This window comes from Marmota monax, unplaced genomic scaffold (genome assembly GCF_021218885.2).
Source record: "Marmota monax isolate L192 unplaced genomic scaffold, Marmota_monax_Labrador192_F-V1.1 WCK01_AAM20220418_F8-fsc00064, whole genome shotgun sequence".
NCBI classification, from domain to species: domain Eukaryota; kingdom Metazoa; phylum Chordata; class Mammalia; order Rodentia; family Sciuridae; genus Marmota; species Marmota monax.
Window position 1 is genome coordinate 8220630 of NW_026694542.1, and position 16332 is coordinate 8236961.

Consider the following 16332-nt stretch of genomic DNA (forward strand, 5'->3'; position numbering starts at 1 on the left):
AGGGCTTTCCCCACTGCATGGCAGCCAGTGACATTGTTGACTTCTTCCTGGCCCACACCAAGTGGCTGATTCCAGTAAGGAAATTGGGGCACAACGGGATCCTTTTTTTTTTATTCATTATTGCTGGGGGTTTTTTTGGTTTTTTTTTGAGAAACAATACCTTTATTTTATTTATTTATTCTTATGTAGTGCTGAGGATCCAACCTGGGGCCTCAGGACCTCGCATGTGCTAGACAAGTGCTCTACTGCCCAGCCCCTCATTATTGCTGTCTTTTATAATAGAGGGACCACTCAGGAAATTCTCTCCCTCTTTTTCTTCCAAAGTGTGGAGAACCATTGATGTCTGTTGTGACAAAGAAACACCAAGAGCCAGCTTCATGCTCTGGAGGGAACACTTCACTTCCTCCGGAGAGTTTTCCAGAACTCTACGTGACCAAAGAAACCTCTCTAGTAACAAACTATGGAAATGATCCCTATATAATCAGCTGGGTCACTTTATCAGCCACTGCTCGGGGCTTCCTCTATTTCCAGAGCACATTCATGAATCACTTATCTTGATAAAGAAGTTTACTGGTCTGGTGACTGACCTTCCCTATAATACTCTCCACTTTAGTCATTCTCCAATTTCTTGGGAACAGGGGAGGATGTTTCCCTCTAGTCTCTGTTGAGATCGTCCCTTGTCCACCCTCAAGGTAAAACAGTCTGCCAAGAGTTGGGAGCACATCTTGCCCTTGTTTATCTTAGGACCCACACAAATGACTCAAGGACAGACAACGACCCATACTCCCTCCTATGACCTTTATAGGACAATCACAAGTCCCCTTCTCATTTCTCTTCCCTTTGCAGACTATTTCACCGGATGACAAAACCTACCAGTGGGGTCAAGCTCCAATGGGAAATTAGGTCATCAGACTGAATCTAGCCGCAGGACCTGACCAGGAAGCCCTGGACAAAGCATTCCACAGCTTCCAGAACAGACTGCACCATTTTCAGATCAGGTTTAAGCTGACTCTCCTTGTTCAACACCTGAAGCCTCAGTCTCACAGTTAAAGGATTGAAAAACCATAGAAAGGAGCGATAGGTAATGAACCCCAGGAAGTAGCCCAGGCAGTAGAAACAAAACCAAACAAAAGTAATAACATTAAAAAATAAAGGATGTTTCAAGTGGTACTGCGTATAATGACAAAGTGATAGAGGGAACAACCTGTGGGAAGAACAAATAAAACAGGACAGCGACCAATGGGTGAACTGGAACTTGGCTGTTGGAAGCTGGGACCTGGAGCAGGGGTATGTGGAACTGGAAGTTCCCCTTGTTGGTGAAAGGAGGATTTCAGATCCTGCGAGAACGTCCTTGCCAGATTTAAATGTAAACAGTGAAGGATGAACATTATAAGTGGGATGAGCTGAATTAGGATCACAGCCTTAGCCACCCAGGGGAGAATATACGAAGAAGGCAGCTGGGGAGCCAAAAAGTAGTCCCTCAGGATCAAGTTGGCAGAAGGCAGAGCCATAGGACACTTAGCAAGTCCCCAGTTCAGCCCAAGTCCCATAACGTAGGGCTTAGGTCCACTTCCTCCTCCCTGTTGACTACATTCTGTCATCTTCATGGTGACTACTGAATTGAGGCTAGAAGACAGGTTGATCTCATTCACCAAGGATGGTTCTGGGATCCCCAATAGAAGTACACATACCTGGGTGTTATGTCTGAACTTCATTTCCTGAATAATAAACCTACAGCAGAAACTGGGAGTTTGAAATCCTGTCTCACATAACACCAATGAAGCTTTCTCTTGCAGAGACACTGGCTAGATGAACTGTTACAGGTATAAGTTCTAGAATCTAAGTATGTGACTTTGGTAACATAATCTCTCTAACCATCAACTCCTGTCTACAAAAAGGGGATAGTTGTGTGGGACTGATAATTTTATGGCACTGTAAGTGCCTGGCATGTGTGAGGCCTGGGTTTGGTCCCCAGCACCACAGGGAGAAAATATTTAAGACTGTCGAGGATTAAATAAATAACCCATCCTGAAAGCTCTTACACATGAGTGTGGGGCACAAATATTTGTCTTGATCAGTACTGGCTGCCATCAGGGAAGCAATGCAAGGTTCCATTCTCAAATTTAAGACATCATAATTATTTTCGTTTGGAGGCGGGGTACCAGGGTTTGAACTCTGGGGCACTCAGCCATTGAACCACATCCGCAGTCCTATTTTGTATTTTATTTAGAGACAGGGTCTCACTGAGTTGCTTAGCACCTCATTGTTGCTGAGGCTGGCTTTGACCTGCGATCCTCCTGTCTCAGCCTCCTGAACCACTGGGATTACAGGTGTGCACCACTGTGCCTGGCCCATCTTAAATTATTTCTTAAACAAGGCAGGAAATAAGTGTTCATCACCTACACAAAGAGATCAAGAGATGTAAATCAGTCAGATGCCTCTGGGCACACCTGTAATCCCAGTGACTCTGGAAGCTGAGGCAGGAGGATCATGAGTTCAAAGCCAGCCTCAGCAACTTAGTGAGGTCCCATCTCAAAATAAAATATAGAAAAGGGGGAGAAGGGATATGGCTCAGTGGTAAAGTGCCCTTGGTTTAAATCCCCAGTACAAACAACAACAAAAAAGAGGTGGAAGTCTATGACCCAGCTATAGCATTTCTTGGTATTTACCCTGAAGAATTAAAGTTATCCTGCTACAGTGACCCATGCATACCCATGCTTACAGCAGCACAATCCACAATAGCCAAATGATGGAACTGGCCTAAGTGACCATCAATGGAAAATGTGTTATATATACACAATGGAGTTTTATTCAGCCATTAAAAAAAAAATGAAATTATGGCATTTGCAGGAAAATGGAACAAAATAAGTCCAACTCAGGGTTAAGGGTGGTATGCTTTCTCTCATTTGTGGAAGCTGGAGAGGAAAATGAAAAAACAAAGGTGGAGGTAAATTTAAAAATAAAAAGGGAGATCAGTAGAGGAGAGGGACTAAGGGTTGGGAGATAGGGAGGGAGGAGGAAGTGCAGAGGGAGTGACATTGGTCAAGTTCTATAGCTATATTGAGTGCATGTAACAAACCCCATCAATATGTACACCTATAATGCACCCATAAAAATGTGGAGAAAAAAAATGTAAGTCATTTGCAACTCCAAGTCTAATCCATGATCTTAATACATGCACATTCACATTCAAACTTCTCAAACAAGCTCAGTGGCAAAGCACATGCTTACCACACAAGGTCATGGGTTTGATCCCCAGGACCAGAGGATAATCTTTTTAAAAAACAAAACTAGGGTTAAGGAGCAGGGGAGCAGGGGAAAAGAGAAGAAACAAGAAAAAGACAAACTGTATATTGCCATTGCAGCAAATATTTTCCACTGTTCCCTGTGGAAAGATTTTCACAGGTCTGCCTAATATCCAGGGCTGCCACAAAAACCTACACAAGAGACATAGTTCTTAAACTGTCCGGCATGCTTAGTCCACCAATAGATAACCTGGAACGTCTCTTTAAGCATGCCATTGCCTAGCATTATCTGGTCATTTATTAAAAGACAGATGTCCTATAAAGACTGAATGGGGGGGGCCCTGGGGATGTGGCTCAAGCGGTAGCGCGCTCGCCTGGCATGCGTGCGGCCGGGTTCGATCCTCAGCACCACATACAAAGATGTTGTGTCTGCCGAAACCTAAAAAATTCTCTTATTAAAAAAAAAAAAAAAGACTGAATCGGGTGAGCCAAGTGGGAATCCAGGTTATCACACGATGCTCTTTTTTCACCAACCTGACCTTCAAAGAGTTGGCATGATCAGAATACATCATTCCCTTTCCTGGATTATAAGGAAAACAAGATCGTTTGCACAGTTCTTATTAGTGGAAGTCCAGATAGTGGTCTCTTCACTTCCAGAGAGGTGACTGATCTGCACAGCAGCTTTACAACATCTTTTCCTCGTGGAGTCCTTATTTTGAACATCTGACCTTCCAATATGCAGAGCAAGATTAAAGCCAGGGAACCATTTACAACCCACTCGCTCCTTGCTGGACACAGTAGTGCACATCCATAACTCCAGTGACTCAGGAGGCTGAAAAAGGAGAATCACAAGTCCACACCAGCCTCAACAATTGAGAGATGGTTTCAAAAACTTAAAAAGGATCGAAGAAAGGCTGGTCTTGGTGGTGCACGCCTGTAATCCCAGTGGCTCAGGAGGCTGAGACAGGAAGATCAAGTTCAAAGCCAGCCTTAGTGATTCAGCAAGGCCCTAATCAACTCAGTGAGACCCTGTCTCTAAATAAAATTGTGTGAAGCACTAGGTTTGATCCTCGGCACATAAATAAAGTCATTGTGTCCATCCACATCTAAAAATGTTAGCTGGAAGATATAGCTCATTGGAGAGTGCCCCCCCTGTTCAATCCAAAGTACTGCAGAAATAAAAACACTTGTCTCCCTTGTCCTGCAAATGTAAGAAAAAAAACACCTGCCTTTCATCTGGGAACCTCAGACACCTGTGAAGTTGACCCTTGAAGGTCTGAGCATCTCAGATCCCGGACCCAGAAACCCTCCCTGAGACACAGACACACTTGGCTTTCAATATAAGTTTCCTTTTATTTTGAAATTGAAACAGCGGAATAAATTGGGTTGTGGCTAAAACAACCTTCACGGGGGAAGAAAACTGGAGCGCTTATCCATCAAAAGAACAAACTCCAGAAGTCTGAAGCCAGCTGCCTCCCCCCACCCCCCACAGAGTGAGGAACAGAGATTATGGGGTGGGAGGAAGGGTACAATCAAATTCAAGGTGGTGATGGCTGGCAGAGTTCCAGTAAAGTACAATTTTCAAAGTCGCCACAATTACAGAATAAGGTAGCACTCATTTACAAAAAAAAAAAAGTCACAAGCAGTAGCCCTCCAGCACCTCCCCTGATTTGCATTCATTCAATTTCAGTTTTCTACATAATGTCTCAGGACTGTATACCAATCCACTGTCTCAGCACAGGGGGTGCAATGTTTTCTGATTTGGGGGACCAGGATAAAGATTCTGGAGAAAGGGGAGAACCCAAAGGGTAGTAGAGGATGTTTGTTATGCTAACTCATAATCTAGTGAAATTCATTTCAAATATCATTAGGTAGCAGTAGCTTACATAAAATTAGAGAAATGTTACAAGTAGTACCCAAGCCCTGGTAAGGGAAAATAATGAGACTAAGACTTGAGTACCCCAACACAGGGGCTTTTGATTGGGGGCGGGGGTAAAGTCAATTGGCCGGGGAGGGTAGTAAGAACACAGGTAAGTGTCATTGGCAGGAACAGATGAGGGATGCAGCAAGCCCAAGGGTAGGCTGGAAAGCTGTACCTGTGAATCAGCTAAATCAGTGAAGAAGATTGCCAAAGAGTGAAATTTATGAGGGAAAAAAGGAGAAAAAAAGCTTGGCAAGTTAAAACAATCCAGAAGTCACTGGAAAATGTCCCCTCTTAAAATTTTTTTTTTAATTTTTTATTTTTTGGAAAGTATTTTTAAGGTAATATTTTTGTTTTCCTTTGGAAAAAGAAATCTTCCCCCCCCCCCTAACCTAAGCAAGTGGAGTTGCCACTACCTACTTTCTCTATTGTTTTGCTAAGAGGTAGATAAAACAAAAGTGAAACGGGGCTTCTATGAGGAGGTCCATTAGAGGGTGGGGAGGGGCTGGGTCGCCCAGAGGAGCTCCCAGACTACGAAACGGGAGTCCAGTGGACCAGGCCTTCAGACTCTCCCGGGGGTGAGGGGTCCTGCTCCACCTCAACTCCTTCCAGAGCCAAGTATCCCCTTGAAGATGGAGAAGGGGGGTCCACGGAGGTGGGAAAGTCTCAAAGAAACCCTGTGGAAGGGGTCTCAGCTCTGGCTTCCCCAGGCGTCGTGACGGACAGGTTGCCAGGCCAAGCCTGAGCTCACCTCCAGCCAGCCCCCTGTGGAGGAGTCCCTCACCATCTGGTCCAACAAAGCGAATGCAGGTGAGAGGAACAAGCTGGAGGAAAGGGGTGAAGCACCAGCAAGGAAGGCAGAAAGCGGGGACCTAATGGCCAGCCCTGCCAACCCGACCAATGAGTGGGGATGCTGGCAGGCCTGCCTGACCCCCAAGACCAACTTTGTGGCACAAGCCTCAACTCACTTGGGCTGGGACTCATACCCTCATGCACGAGTCCCTGCCCTTAGTTCCAATCTTACTGTAAAGGATTGAGGTAGTTAATCCATTTATACTCGTAGCATTCATCACCTGTGATCACTCAGAACACGCTCACGAAGAGCTTCCTGCTATTTCACTTAAGGAAAAAAAAAATTCTTTCTTTTGTCTTGTCAGTCCGGATTCAACCATACTAAGACACCAGTACTGGTGCCATCACACTGTGACCCAAGGAGGTCCACAGGGCGAGATTCAGGGCTGGGGCTGTTGCCCACCCCTCAACCCATCTCAGGCCATGAGGCCTTTTCTCTGCCCTGTACCCCCACTGAGTCAGTGTCCAAAGGAAAGAAACGGAAGTTTCAGCTGGTGTTAACTCTACGTCTGAATATAAGGAACATTCTGCATCTAAACCATCGAGTATTTGGAAGAGAAATGGCTTTTTACGTCCCCTGGCATCAGTGAGGATTTTTTTTTTTCTTTTCTTCAATCTTCCTGCAATCATGTGTCAGGCTGTGCGGTTTTTCCTTCTATTAGTTTTCAACAGGCAAAACAGTCGCATGGTTTGAATGGCAGAGCCAGGAGGATCTCCCCGCGAACACTTCAGGGGAAAGAAAGGGGGAGACCCCGCCCCGAGAGGTGGCAGGAAGGGTGGCCTAGAGGTGCTGGCTTCCTCAGCTCCCTCTGGGCTCGGTGAGGTAGTTTGTAGCACTGCTGGTTCCCAGATTGGCAGGTTATTTTATGTCTGGGGTGGGAGGAGGGGAAGGCACCCTGGAGAGCTAACTGAGGCCCCTCCTCACTGCCAGTCTGCCAGGCCTGACGGGAACTCCACGGTGCTATCTCTGCAGTGGGGACAGGGGACGAGAGCAGTCCCACAAACAGGAGCCCTAAACATCCCTTTTCCCCAAAGTGCAACCAGGAGCCAAAGAACCCCCTTTCTCAGCTCCCTACCCCTTGGCAAGCACCACTCCCAAGTCCCCTCAGAAGGGAGGGGACTCTGTCTTTAGCTCACACAGTTTCCAGGCCCCTCCCCCTCAGACAGCACGGGGAGATGTCGAAAGATGGCTACTGCTTTGATTCAGAAATGGCCTCTCTCAGCCTGTCTGTCTGTCTTTGGCACAGAGGAAAATGGACATAGAACCAACTGGAGCCCCCACGCTCCAGCGTCCTCTGGGTTTCACCTGTGTGGTCTTTTCTGCCAACAGCAAGGCATAAATAAGAGAATGGCTCCCAACTTCCCCCCAGAAGCGTGGAGCTCAGGAAAAAAGGGAAAAAAAGAAAAACATGGAGAAGGACTGGGAGGAGGGGAGCAAATAGTAAACGGGGGCTATAACTCCCTGTCCCAAAGAATGGCTCTCTCCTACCCAGACCCCTCCTAGGAGCCAAGTTCACAACCCAAACTACAAAAGGCAACGGGACCCTAGAGGGGATTAAAGCCATCAGCATGTAACTGGCAGATGCAGCTTCAAAGTTAAGTCAGTGAATCAAACCATTTTGGTTTTCTATGTTTTTCAAAGAATTTAAAAAATATATCCTAAAGAGATGGTCCTTTCATAAAAATATACATGTTGCGCACACACAAGTTAGAGCACAGAAACGTCTTTTTAAAAAGTCGCTTTTTCTCAAAACCATCCAGATATCCCGAGTGCTTCTCAGGATAGCTTGTTGTCTTCCCAAGGATTGGGGGAAAGGAGGTGCCCTAAGACCTGATCTTCAGGTCACAGAAGGGCACGCCAAGATGCTGCCTCCAGCGAAACCTCAACCCCCTAGCCAAATTCCTTTTGCTTTCTGGTAGCCTAACTTCCACAATTTTCCTGCTGGGCAAACATCAGCGATGAGTGGAGGCTTGCCTAATCCAAGTAAGTTTTCTGGTCCCCTGCCACACTTCCTGGTCTCTTCTGGGAGCTCAACCAGCCAAGCCAAAGGAAAAGGACTCGAACTTCCAAGGTATGAAGGGAGCAGGCCCCCCCAAGGAACTGAACACTGCAACAATCACATTTCAGGTACTGTGGGATTTTTTCTTTTTCCTGATGATCATTTGAACCAGATATCAAAGCATGCTTGCTGCTAGAAATCAGCTTTAAATCACTAAATGGCCGAAGTCTGAATCTTATCTGCTTCATTTGGGGACAAAGAATACAGAGCCAGAGATGGAAAGCTGGGAGACCCTTTTTGTGGTTGGGACAGGTGGGAGGCTTAATTCTGTAATCCTGATCTCATCCCTAAATGCTTTCTTGCTTCTCTTCTTTGGGCCTAGAGTTCTGGGGGCTATGAAAGGATTTCATGTTGACAAAGTGATCAGACCTTAGCAAGGCAGAAAATTGTTCCAATCACCTGTGTCCGTTTCCCCTGTCTCTCTTGGCTACCCACCACCCTAAATCAAGTATTCCCTAAGTATATGGGTCCACTTTTTGAATCAATCAGATCAATCTAAAGATAGGGAGTGGGGGTGGGATAGCCATCTGAGGATCTGTTTGCCCCTTGGTCTATGAACATACTCTAAGAAGAATAGCAAGTTGGGATGGAAATGAATCAACAATCAAAAAAAAAAAAATTAAAAAAAAATTGTATATGACAAACCAGGTGGACCTCTCTGAGGGTGAGAGGGTGGCCTTGTCTTTCTCCCATGAACGGAATCTTGGCTCCCATATTTTTAGACAGAGAAATATAGATTTTTTTAAAAGGGTTTTTTTTTTCGTTTTTTTAATCTTTTTCTCTTTTTTTTTTCTTTTTTTTTTAAGTTATTTTTCTCTCCTCGATAAAACGGAGGCAATATTTTAAAATATCACAACAGTACCACAGGTGGGAAAACCGGCTGGGAGGCTGTCTAACCGAAGGCAGGAAGAGAGGAGCCCAAAGGCTTGCAGGTAGGTGGAAACTGCTGTTTTGCCCCAAGGGACCCAGGGCTCTTCGAGGCCTTTGAATCCTGTCAGGCAGGATATTTCAGCAGGGGATCCCAAGTCAGAGATCAGAGCTGGGCAAGGCTCTGGACTCTGCTCCTTGGGGCTGTCCAACCAGGGCCCTTCCGTCTCCACTCCCAGCCTCCTACCAAGGGTCCAGTCCCTGCCGCCTTTCCCACAGGGCCTGTTCTCCATAGGGAGTTGCTAAAGGTTACTGGCTCATGTTGTAAGAAATTATGAAACATAACTTTCTCATTTTTCTCTTTCATTAAAAAAATAAAATATTCAAGACTATCAGCTTCTCTTTTGCTTTGCTTTTCTTTTTTATATAAAATATCAGCAAGCCGCAAAGAAAAAAAATCAAAAAAATAATTAAAAAATGGGGTTCAGGGGAACAAAAAGGAAAATAATTGCTGAGGTAACTTCATACCTTGAGGTAGTTTACTTCGCACACGGCATTGCCTGACTCCACCCACGCGTCATGGTTGTCCTGTTGTCACTGTTGTTGCAATGTCGGAAGGAGGGAAACTCCGTGCACGGAATTCTCCACATGCAGAGAGGCCTTCCTTCCTTCCCAGCACACTTGATAGTATTGTCCAGGGTAGCTAAAGTGCATCACCTGGCTAATCTGAACTGACAATCAATATAGTATTTCGAGGGGAGGCCTAACCTCATTCAACTGATGGCTGCTGTTCTCCAAAAGGGCTAAACTTCCAACGGGATCTTTTTGAGCCTGGTAAATTAATAAATTATGCTTATTTATCCCTTTTGTAAATTATGCTGCTGGTATTCTGAATTTTGTTTTTAGGCACACCTTTCATCATAATAATTCATGGAGTCAGAAGCCGTCAGTTAAATACTCCTCTAGAATAAAACAGAAGCAAATAATCTCCAATTTCCTGATTTTACCAGATGATGGACTTTAACTTTTATCGGGAGCTCAAGGTTGGGTTCCAAGTCCCACCACCATCACTAAGGAAAGAGTGCTGTGGTGGGCAGTGTCCCACAACCCTTGCCTCTGGGAACCAGCCCTTATGGGAGCACATAGGCTGGGGTGAGGGCACCTTTGGGCCACTCAAGTCCTCCATGAAACTGAGACTTTATCAAGGGGAGTTCATGTCCCCTTCCCAGTGCTCATATCCAATCATTAAAATAGACTTTAAAAAAATATATAAAAATCCGCCTGAGAGTGATGGGAATCAGGGACAGTGGTAAGGCGCTACCCTGCTGAGTGTTCAGTGCCACCCATGTGCACCTGGACATGATGGGGGACCCATAGGGTTTGGAGGATGTAAATGTGGGGGAGGCCCAACAGCCTGAGGGGGAATTTCAATTGTGCCAAATTTTTAAGATGGTGATCTGGAATAGACCAGTCACAAGAGAATTTTTCTTTTTTTTCCTTTCATTATGGTACCGGGGATGGAACTACACAGGCTAGGCAACTGCTCTACCATTGAGCTGCATCCCCAGCCCAAGGGTACTTCCTTTTAAACGTGGATTACTATGTTTTTAATAATCTCTTTCCCTGCCCCTACCCCTTCTTTAATTCTTTGCTGTTCCCTATTGGTTGGTTAGGGAGGGTTTGGAATCAAGCTACAGATGAAGATGTGTCTTCTCTACAGTCAATACAAAGTAATGCATTAGTTCCCATTTTCCTGGTAGTAGTTAAAACAGTGTAACTATAGGAAGAGGTGGTGTAAGGGCATGAGAATGGAAGTATATTTTAATCAATTAACCAAGAAGGGGAAAGAAAGAAAGATTTTTGGGTCAAGAAACAAACCATCCTTTGAGGTTTTTATAAACCTGCAGGAAACTTTATTTCTCTTCCCCACTGGAGACTGAACCATCCTCTTGGTGGGATTTGTAGAACTTCCTTAAACAATCCACGTTTAAAAGCACCCTGAGCTAGAATTTGAATGGTGACACCCCAAGGTGTGGTGGGCCTGGCTGGGCTGGTCAGTCAGGGGTTTGGGACGGAGAGATCAGGATTCCTCCACAGAACATCCTTTTCAAGCAAGTGGGCAAACCTGATCTCCAGCCCAGCCCCGAGGTCCCTGATTCCCACTCATTCTCAGGCCTGCCGGGAGAGTGCACTCCCCAGTTCTGCCCGGCATCCTGAAGCAAACGGGATTGGAAGGCGCTGGTCACTTCCTCCGTGCTTGGGCTTGGTTGCTCTGTCCCTTCTGGTGCTGTTGCTTAACTTGGGCCAGGATGTCTCGGATCTTCCGCTGAGCCATCTGCAGCAAGAACAGGCAAGCGAGTGTGATGAGGATCAATAAGGGGAGAAGTTCCAGGACTTATTAGAATATGTATAAGAAGACTGAGGATCTAGGTAACCTTAAGTTTCTCTGCCTCCAAGTGAACCTCCTCTGGGCAAAACAGAAAGTAAGCGGGGACAGAGAGGGTGAGCACAGAAGGGAGCAGAGACACAGCAGAAATCTATTAATCGGAATTTAGAACTTGACAAAGTTAACACTTTGTCATGATATTGAACCTAGAAATGGAACAACTTGAGCTTCGACCCAGAAGTACATTCCTGGTGTCCAGAGTCATAAATTAGCAGACACCATCACAAATCCAATAGTCATATAATGCCAGAGGGAGCGGACATAGTGCCCAGCTGTGGCTTAATAAAAAAAAAAAAAAAAGTCAAATAAATACACTCCATTGTGAACTGGACTGGATTGAAATACCAAAGGATTTCCCCTACCTTTAGTGTATCCTACTTATAAGTTTCCTCCTTTAGAATAAAGTTTTGCAAGAGAAATCTACTGCAAGATGGAATTCATGTCTACAAATGTATCAGAATGTTTCCTTTCCATAAATTGAGTGCTTGGTTTCTTGGTTAAGAGAAAAAAATGTGGAATTCACTAGTAAATTCAGATTCAGAGTTCAGATTCCATCAGGCTTGGCCTCAAGCAGATCAACTGAAACTGCTATAATATTTAATACACCCTGGTGGTATACATCCTTAGATCTACCCTCATTTCCTTGTTGGTAAAATCAAACTGTTAAAGGGATTAAATCAGTCAATATACAAAAACCATGATACAATGCTGGGTGTGTATCATAAGTACCCACAAATTTTAGCTATTATTCCTGTGGTCCTTACCAATACTTCTCCCAGGATTATAACAGAGTAGGCTGCTAATCCAGGTAACAGAGCAGAGAGGCTATGTGGGGCCTGAACTCGGTTTTCAGTGCTGCACCAACTATGCTCAGAGGTAAGGGGACAGTTTTGCCTTGGATTGTGACAACCTGCTGGAACTGTGTTCAGTGGTCTCAGAGTCCTTACTCTTAGGGCTAACACACAGAGCATTTCAGATTTTTTGAACTACGCTGTCAGTCACCCTTTCCTTGCCTTGTTGAGGCCCCAGTTTGAAGTTTGAAGCTGAGATTGGCCTTGTTTCTAGGCTCTGATGTCAACCCCAGACCAGGGAAGAGCAGGGATGAGGAGCTCCAAGAAAAGGATGGGAGGGTGGAAGATCAGGAACCAGGGAGGAAGGGGTCATGGCCATCATTTCTCTGGTTCCGGCCCCTGCAGCCCTTCGGAGATCGGGGAGCACCGGATGTACCTGGCTGGCATAGAAATGCCCGATGATCTTAACAATAACTTGATCATTTTCATCAGGCGTCTGGTCCCTCGGCACTACCACCTCAGCAGCTGTCAGATTCTGCAACTCATTCACCTGGGGGTGGCCAGAAAAGAGCTCAGGATGCTATCAAGAAAGCATGAGTGGGGAGCTGGGGTGTAGTTCAGAGATAGAGGACTTGCCTAGCATGCACAAGACCCTGGGTTCCATCACCAGCACCATACACACATAAAAGCATGGGTGGGACTGGAGCAAGACTACCACCAGGGAGTCAGGCATTGAACTTGGGGAAATAGAACTGGAGCAAGAGATAAGAGATATGGGCTGAGGTTGTGGCTCAGCCACAGAGCGCTCGCCTAGTGCGTGAGAGACCCTGGGTTCGATCCTCAGCACCACATAAAAAAAAGGTATTGAGAACTACAACTAAAAAATAAATATTCAAAAAGAGATAAGAGGTACTAACAGGGAGTCAGGCATAGAACTTCAAGCAGAAGGGCAAGTGGGCATCCTGCAATTGAGCAAAACGGGAATAGGAGGCCAGAGAGGCCCTGTTGGATTTGGACTCCAAAGCCCAAAGCCTTCAACATGGCCCTAAGGGCTCACCGTTTTGCCGCCTTTGCCAATGACACGGCCAGCGGCCGAGGCTGGCACCCGGATATGTGTCTCCAGCTTTACTTCTTCCTTAGGACCAAAGAAGTTTTCTTCCTTGAGTTTTCCATATATTCTCCCCTGAGCCTGGGGAGAGGAGGTCATTGTTAATCAGCAGGTCATATATCTGTGACTAAAGTGAAGAGTGGTAAACACCGAATTTAACCCCACATTCCACTCCAGTCCGTCCTTTTCCGCTCTTTTGGCAGGTGGTGTGAAAGGCCCCATTCGGAAACCAGTCAAGGTCCCCTCCGCCTAGCTCCAACACTGCAGGTCCTGGAGCATTATTACGAATTGTGAGTAACTGAATAAATGTCTAGGAGGATTATAACTCACCAGCTCCAAAGCAGACCTATAAGACCTGGGAGGACTGCATTTATTTGGATGTGGCAAGACTAGCACATCAAGGCCTTTAATGGCAAATCATCAAGTCAAGCAGAGGGCAGCCCTTCCTGGCCCTAGAAAGCTGTCCCAGTTCTCCATCCTCATGTAGGTCAGGTTAAGCTATCTGGCCTTCTGATCACAAGCTCAACAACCTACAGATATGGTGGACACTAGGGAATTGGCATCGAATGCCAAGACCTCAGATTTCGTTCTCTATAATTCCTGTATGAACCTGCAGGAACTGGAGGGGAAGTAGAAGTCGACATGAAAAAGAAGTTCAATTCCACTTTGAAAGAGGCATCCTGCTGGAAAGAGTGAAAGATGTGACAAGAATATGACAGCTATCAGAAGCTGCACCAGGCTTTCTCCTGCACACATCAGGTTCCCAACCTCAATTCCCCCTGTAAATCAGTTTGGAAAAACAATATAAATCCAAACCTTGAATTGGGCCTCTGGGGGTCCGGTGATGATAACCATTCGAACTTTGGAGTCAGGTGTTTCCGGTGGAGCGATCTAAAAAACCAAATAGCAAAGAGAGACTTTCTAGAGGGAGACTCCTACCATCTCTACATCCTCCCGATCCCTTCCCTACCACACTCACTTCCACTGTCCATGCTGAGAACTGGGAAAGGGAAGAACCTGAAGCCCAAGTCACTGCCCAGGTGCACCCAAACTGTGACAAGGACACAGGTGGTCAGTTACAAGGTCCTGCTCGGTGACATTTTCTCATTAAGTTTTCCTGGCCCTCCCCACTCAGCCTGTAGTGGAGTTTCACTGTAAACTGCTGAGGCAGAGACACAAGGTGAGATGACCAATGGCAGAAGGGCAGTGACTGCACCTCCACAGGGGAACAATCACAGCTTCTCCCCAAAGATTCAAAGACCACTCATCACTTGGAATTTGGGCTTGTGAAATTAACAGCACCTTTGCTTCATGAGGACACATTCTCCTTCTCTCCCCTCTACTCCAGATCCAAGGAAGGTAAAAGACAAATAAAATTCACTTAGTGTTACTGTAGCACAGAGTGAGCCGGGGGTTCTAACTGTATGGTTTCCTTGTGTACTGATGAGAAAAGGGAGGCTCCCTGTGGGGCTACTTCCACACTGAAGTCCTGCTCCTATCCAGTCTGAAAACCCAGAAGCACTGAATGCAGGCCACAAAGGACACAGCAAGTAATGAAAACTGTGGGAGGTTGTGGCTCAGTGGAAGAGCGCTCGCCTGGCATGCATGAGGCACTGGGTTCGATCCTCAGCACCACATAAAAATAAAACAAAATAAAGACATGCTGTCCAGATACAACTACAAAAAATAAAAATAAAAAAATAAAGTTATTGTGTCCATCTACAACTAAAAAAAAATGCAAAGAAGATTGCAGTGGGGGGAGGGGGGCTGGCAGCACAGGTCCCTAACTAGAGATGCAGATTTCTCCAAAGCATATGGGAATCTGGAACAAACATCCCAGGAACTGGAGGAACACAGAGCAAATCACCTTGATGGAGGCACTGGCAAATCTGGAAAGTTGCTTGATGTGCTGTCCCTTCTTGCCGATGATGGCACCCACCGCCTGGGCAGGAATGAACACCTGCACCATCTCCTGCTCTGGAGCCTGCTGTAGGACAAGGACTTCTTACCAAGGGCCTGAGGGAAGGACCCAGGGGGTTCCTCCATTCCTCTGCCTTGCAGCCTCAAGGAAGAGGAAGTGCAGGTACCCAGCAGTACCCCTATGTTGCTGATGCATGCATGAGCTTTTAGCTCATCCTAAGCCCAGCAGGCCCAAAGGTAAGAGGCTGAGTAAGAGTGAGGAAAAGTGTTGAGCATCCGGGTAGCAAGCTCTGCTGGGCTTGGCACAGTTAGCATTCTGGAGTCAGAGCCCAAGGCTGGGAGCAATGCAGAGGAGGGCCATCTCAGAGACCTCCCATCCTTCTCCTGAGCACAGGGAGTTGGGCCTCTTAAGGTAGACCACCCACAAGACTGGGATCCCTGAGATAAGACCTTCCACTTACCATAAAGGAGCTGTAGGGAGCAGCACCAGTAACACTGCTGGGAGGTGGTGGGACTGCACTGGACGAGGCTGGGAAAAGCCCGACGGCAGCCAAGTTAAGGCCAGGGATGAGGTGAGACTGCAGCTGGGGAAAGAAGGTAGGGAGCAGGTCAGCTGAGAGAGCCCAGTGGTCCCTTGCCTGTGGCCCTGGCTGGTAAAGGTCAAACAACCCCAGAGGAAGTGGGCCAAAACCTTGAGAACTACATGCTTTTACATAAAAACCTGCCTGGCCTCGTGGTTTTCCTGTATTCTCACACTACACAGCTGTGGAATTGTTATTGAGGTCATGTCCTCACTGGACTAAGAGCCAGCACCTCCAACCTGAAGAGCCAACCAGCCCTGGATGTCAGTGGCCCTTCCTCTATGGTGGGTTCATCCACTCTAGTGGAAGACAGACCAGACTCATAATGCAGTAATCTAATGTTCAGCAGGGCAACAGAGCTCCCTCTGACTTCTAGAACTCAGTGGTTCCATCATATACCACTTCCACCCACATTTTCTTTTTTCTCTGTACTGGGGATTTAACCCAGGGGCAATGAACCACAAAGCTACATTCTCCGCCTCTTTTTAAAATTTTGACAAGTAGAGCATCCCTAAGTTGCTGAGGCTGCTCTTGAACTTGT

The 16332-nt window shown here is 46.2% G+C and overlaps 1 protein-coding gene and 1 pseudogene across 3 annotated transcripts in view; both read right to left on the reverse strand.

The window, feature by feature from the left end:
- Nucleotides 1-286: 286 nt before the first annotated feature.
- On the reverse strand, nucleotides 287-488 carry LOC124076617 (small nucleolar RNA U3; annotated as a pseudogene).
- A 10536-nt stretch (nucleotides 489-11024) lies between these two features.
- The window catches only part of Igf2bp1 (insulin like growth factor 2 mRNA binding protein 1), a 38318-nt gene continuing 33010 nt past the window's right edge, over nucleotides 11025-16332 (reverse strand). For 2 of the 3 annotated variants that reach the window (XM_046420546.1, XM_046420543.1), the window contains 6 exons: nucleotides 15672-15794; nucleotides 15158-15277; nucleotides 14107-14181; nucleotides 13240-13371; nucleotides 12619-12732; nucleotides 11025-11280 (listed from right to left, as the gene is read on the reverse strand). In XM_046420546.1, the coding sequence (XP_046276502.1) occupies nucleotides 11188-11280; nucleotides 12619-12732; nucleotides 13240-13371; nucleotides 14107-14181; nucleotides 15158-15277; nucleotides 15672-15794 (657 nt within the window). In that variant the 3' untranslated portion in view covers nucleotides 11025-11187. The remainder of the gene's footprint in view (nucleotides 11281-12618; nucleotides 12733-13239; nucleotides 13372-14106; nucleotides 14182-15157; nucleotides 15278-15671; nucleotides 15795-16332) is intronic. The other variant, XM_046420544.1, reaches the window with a different exon arrangement.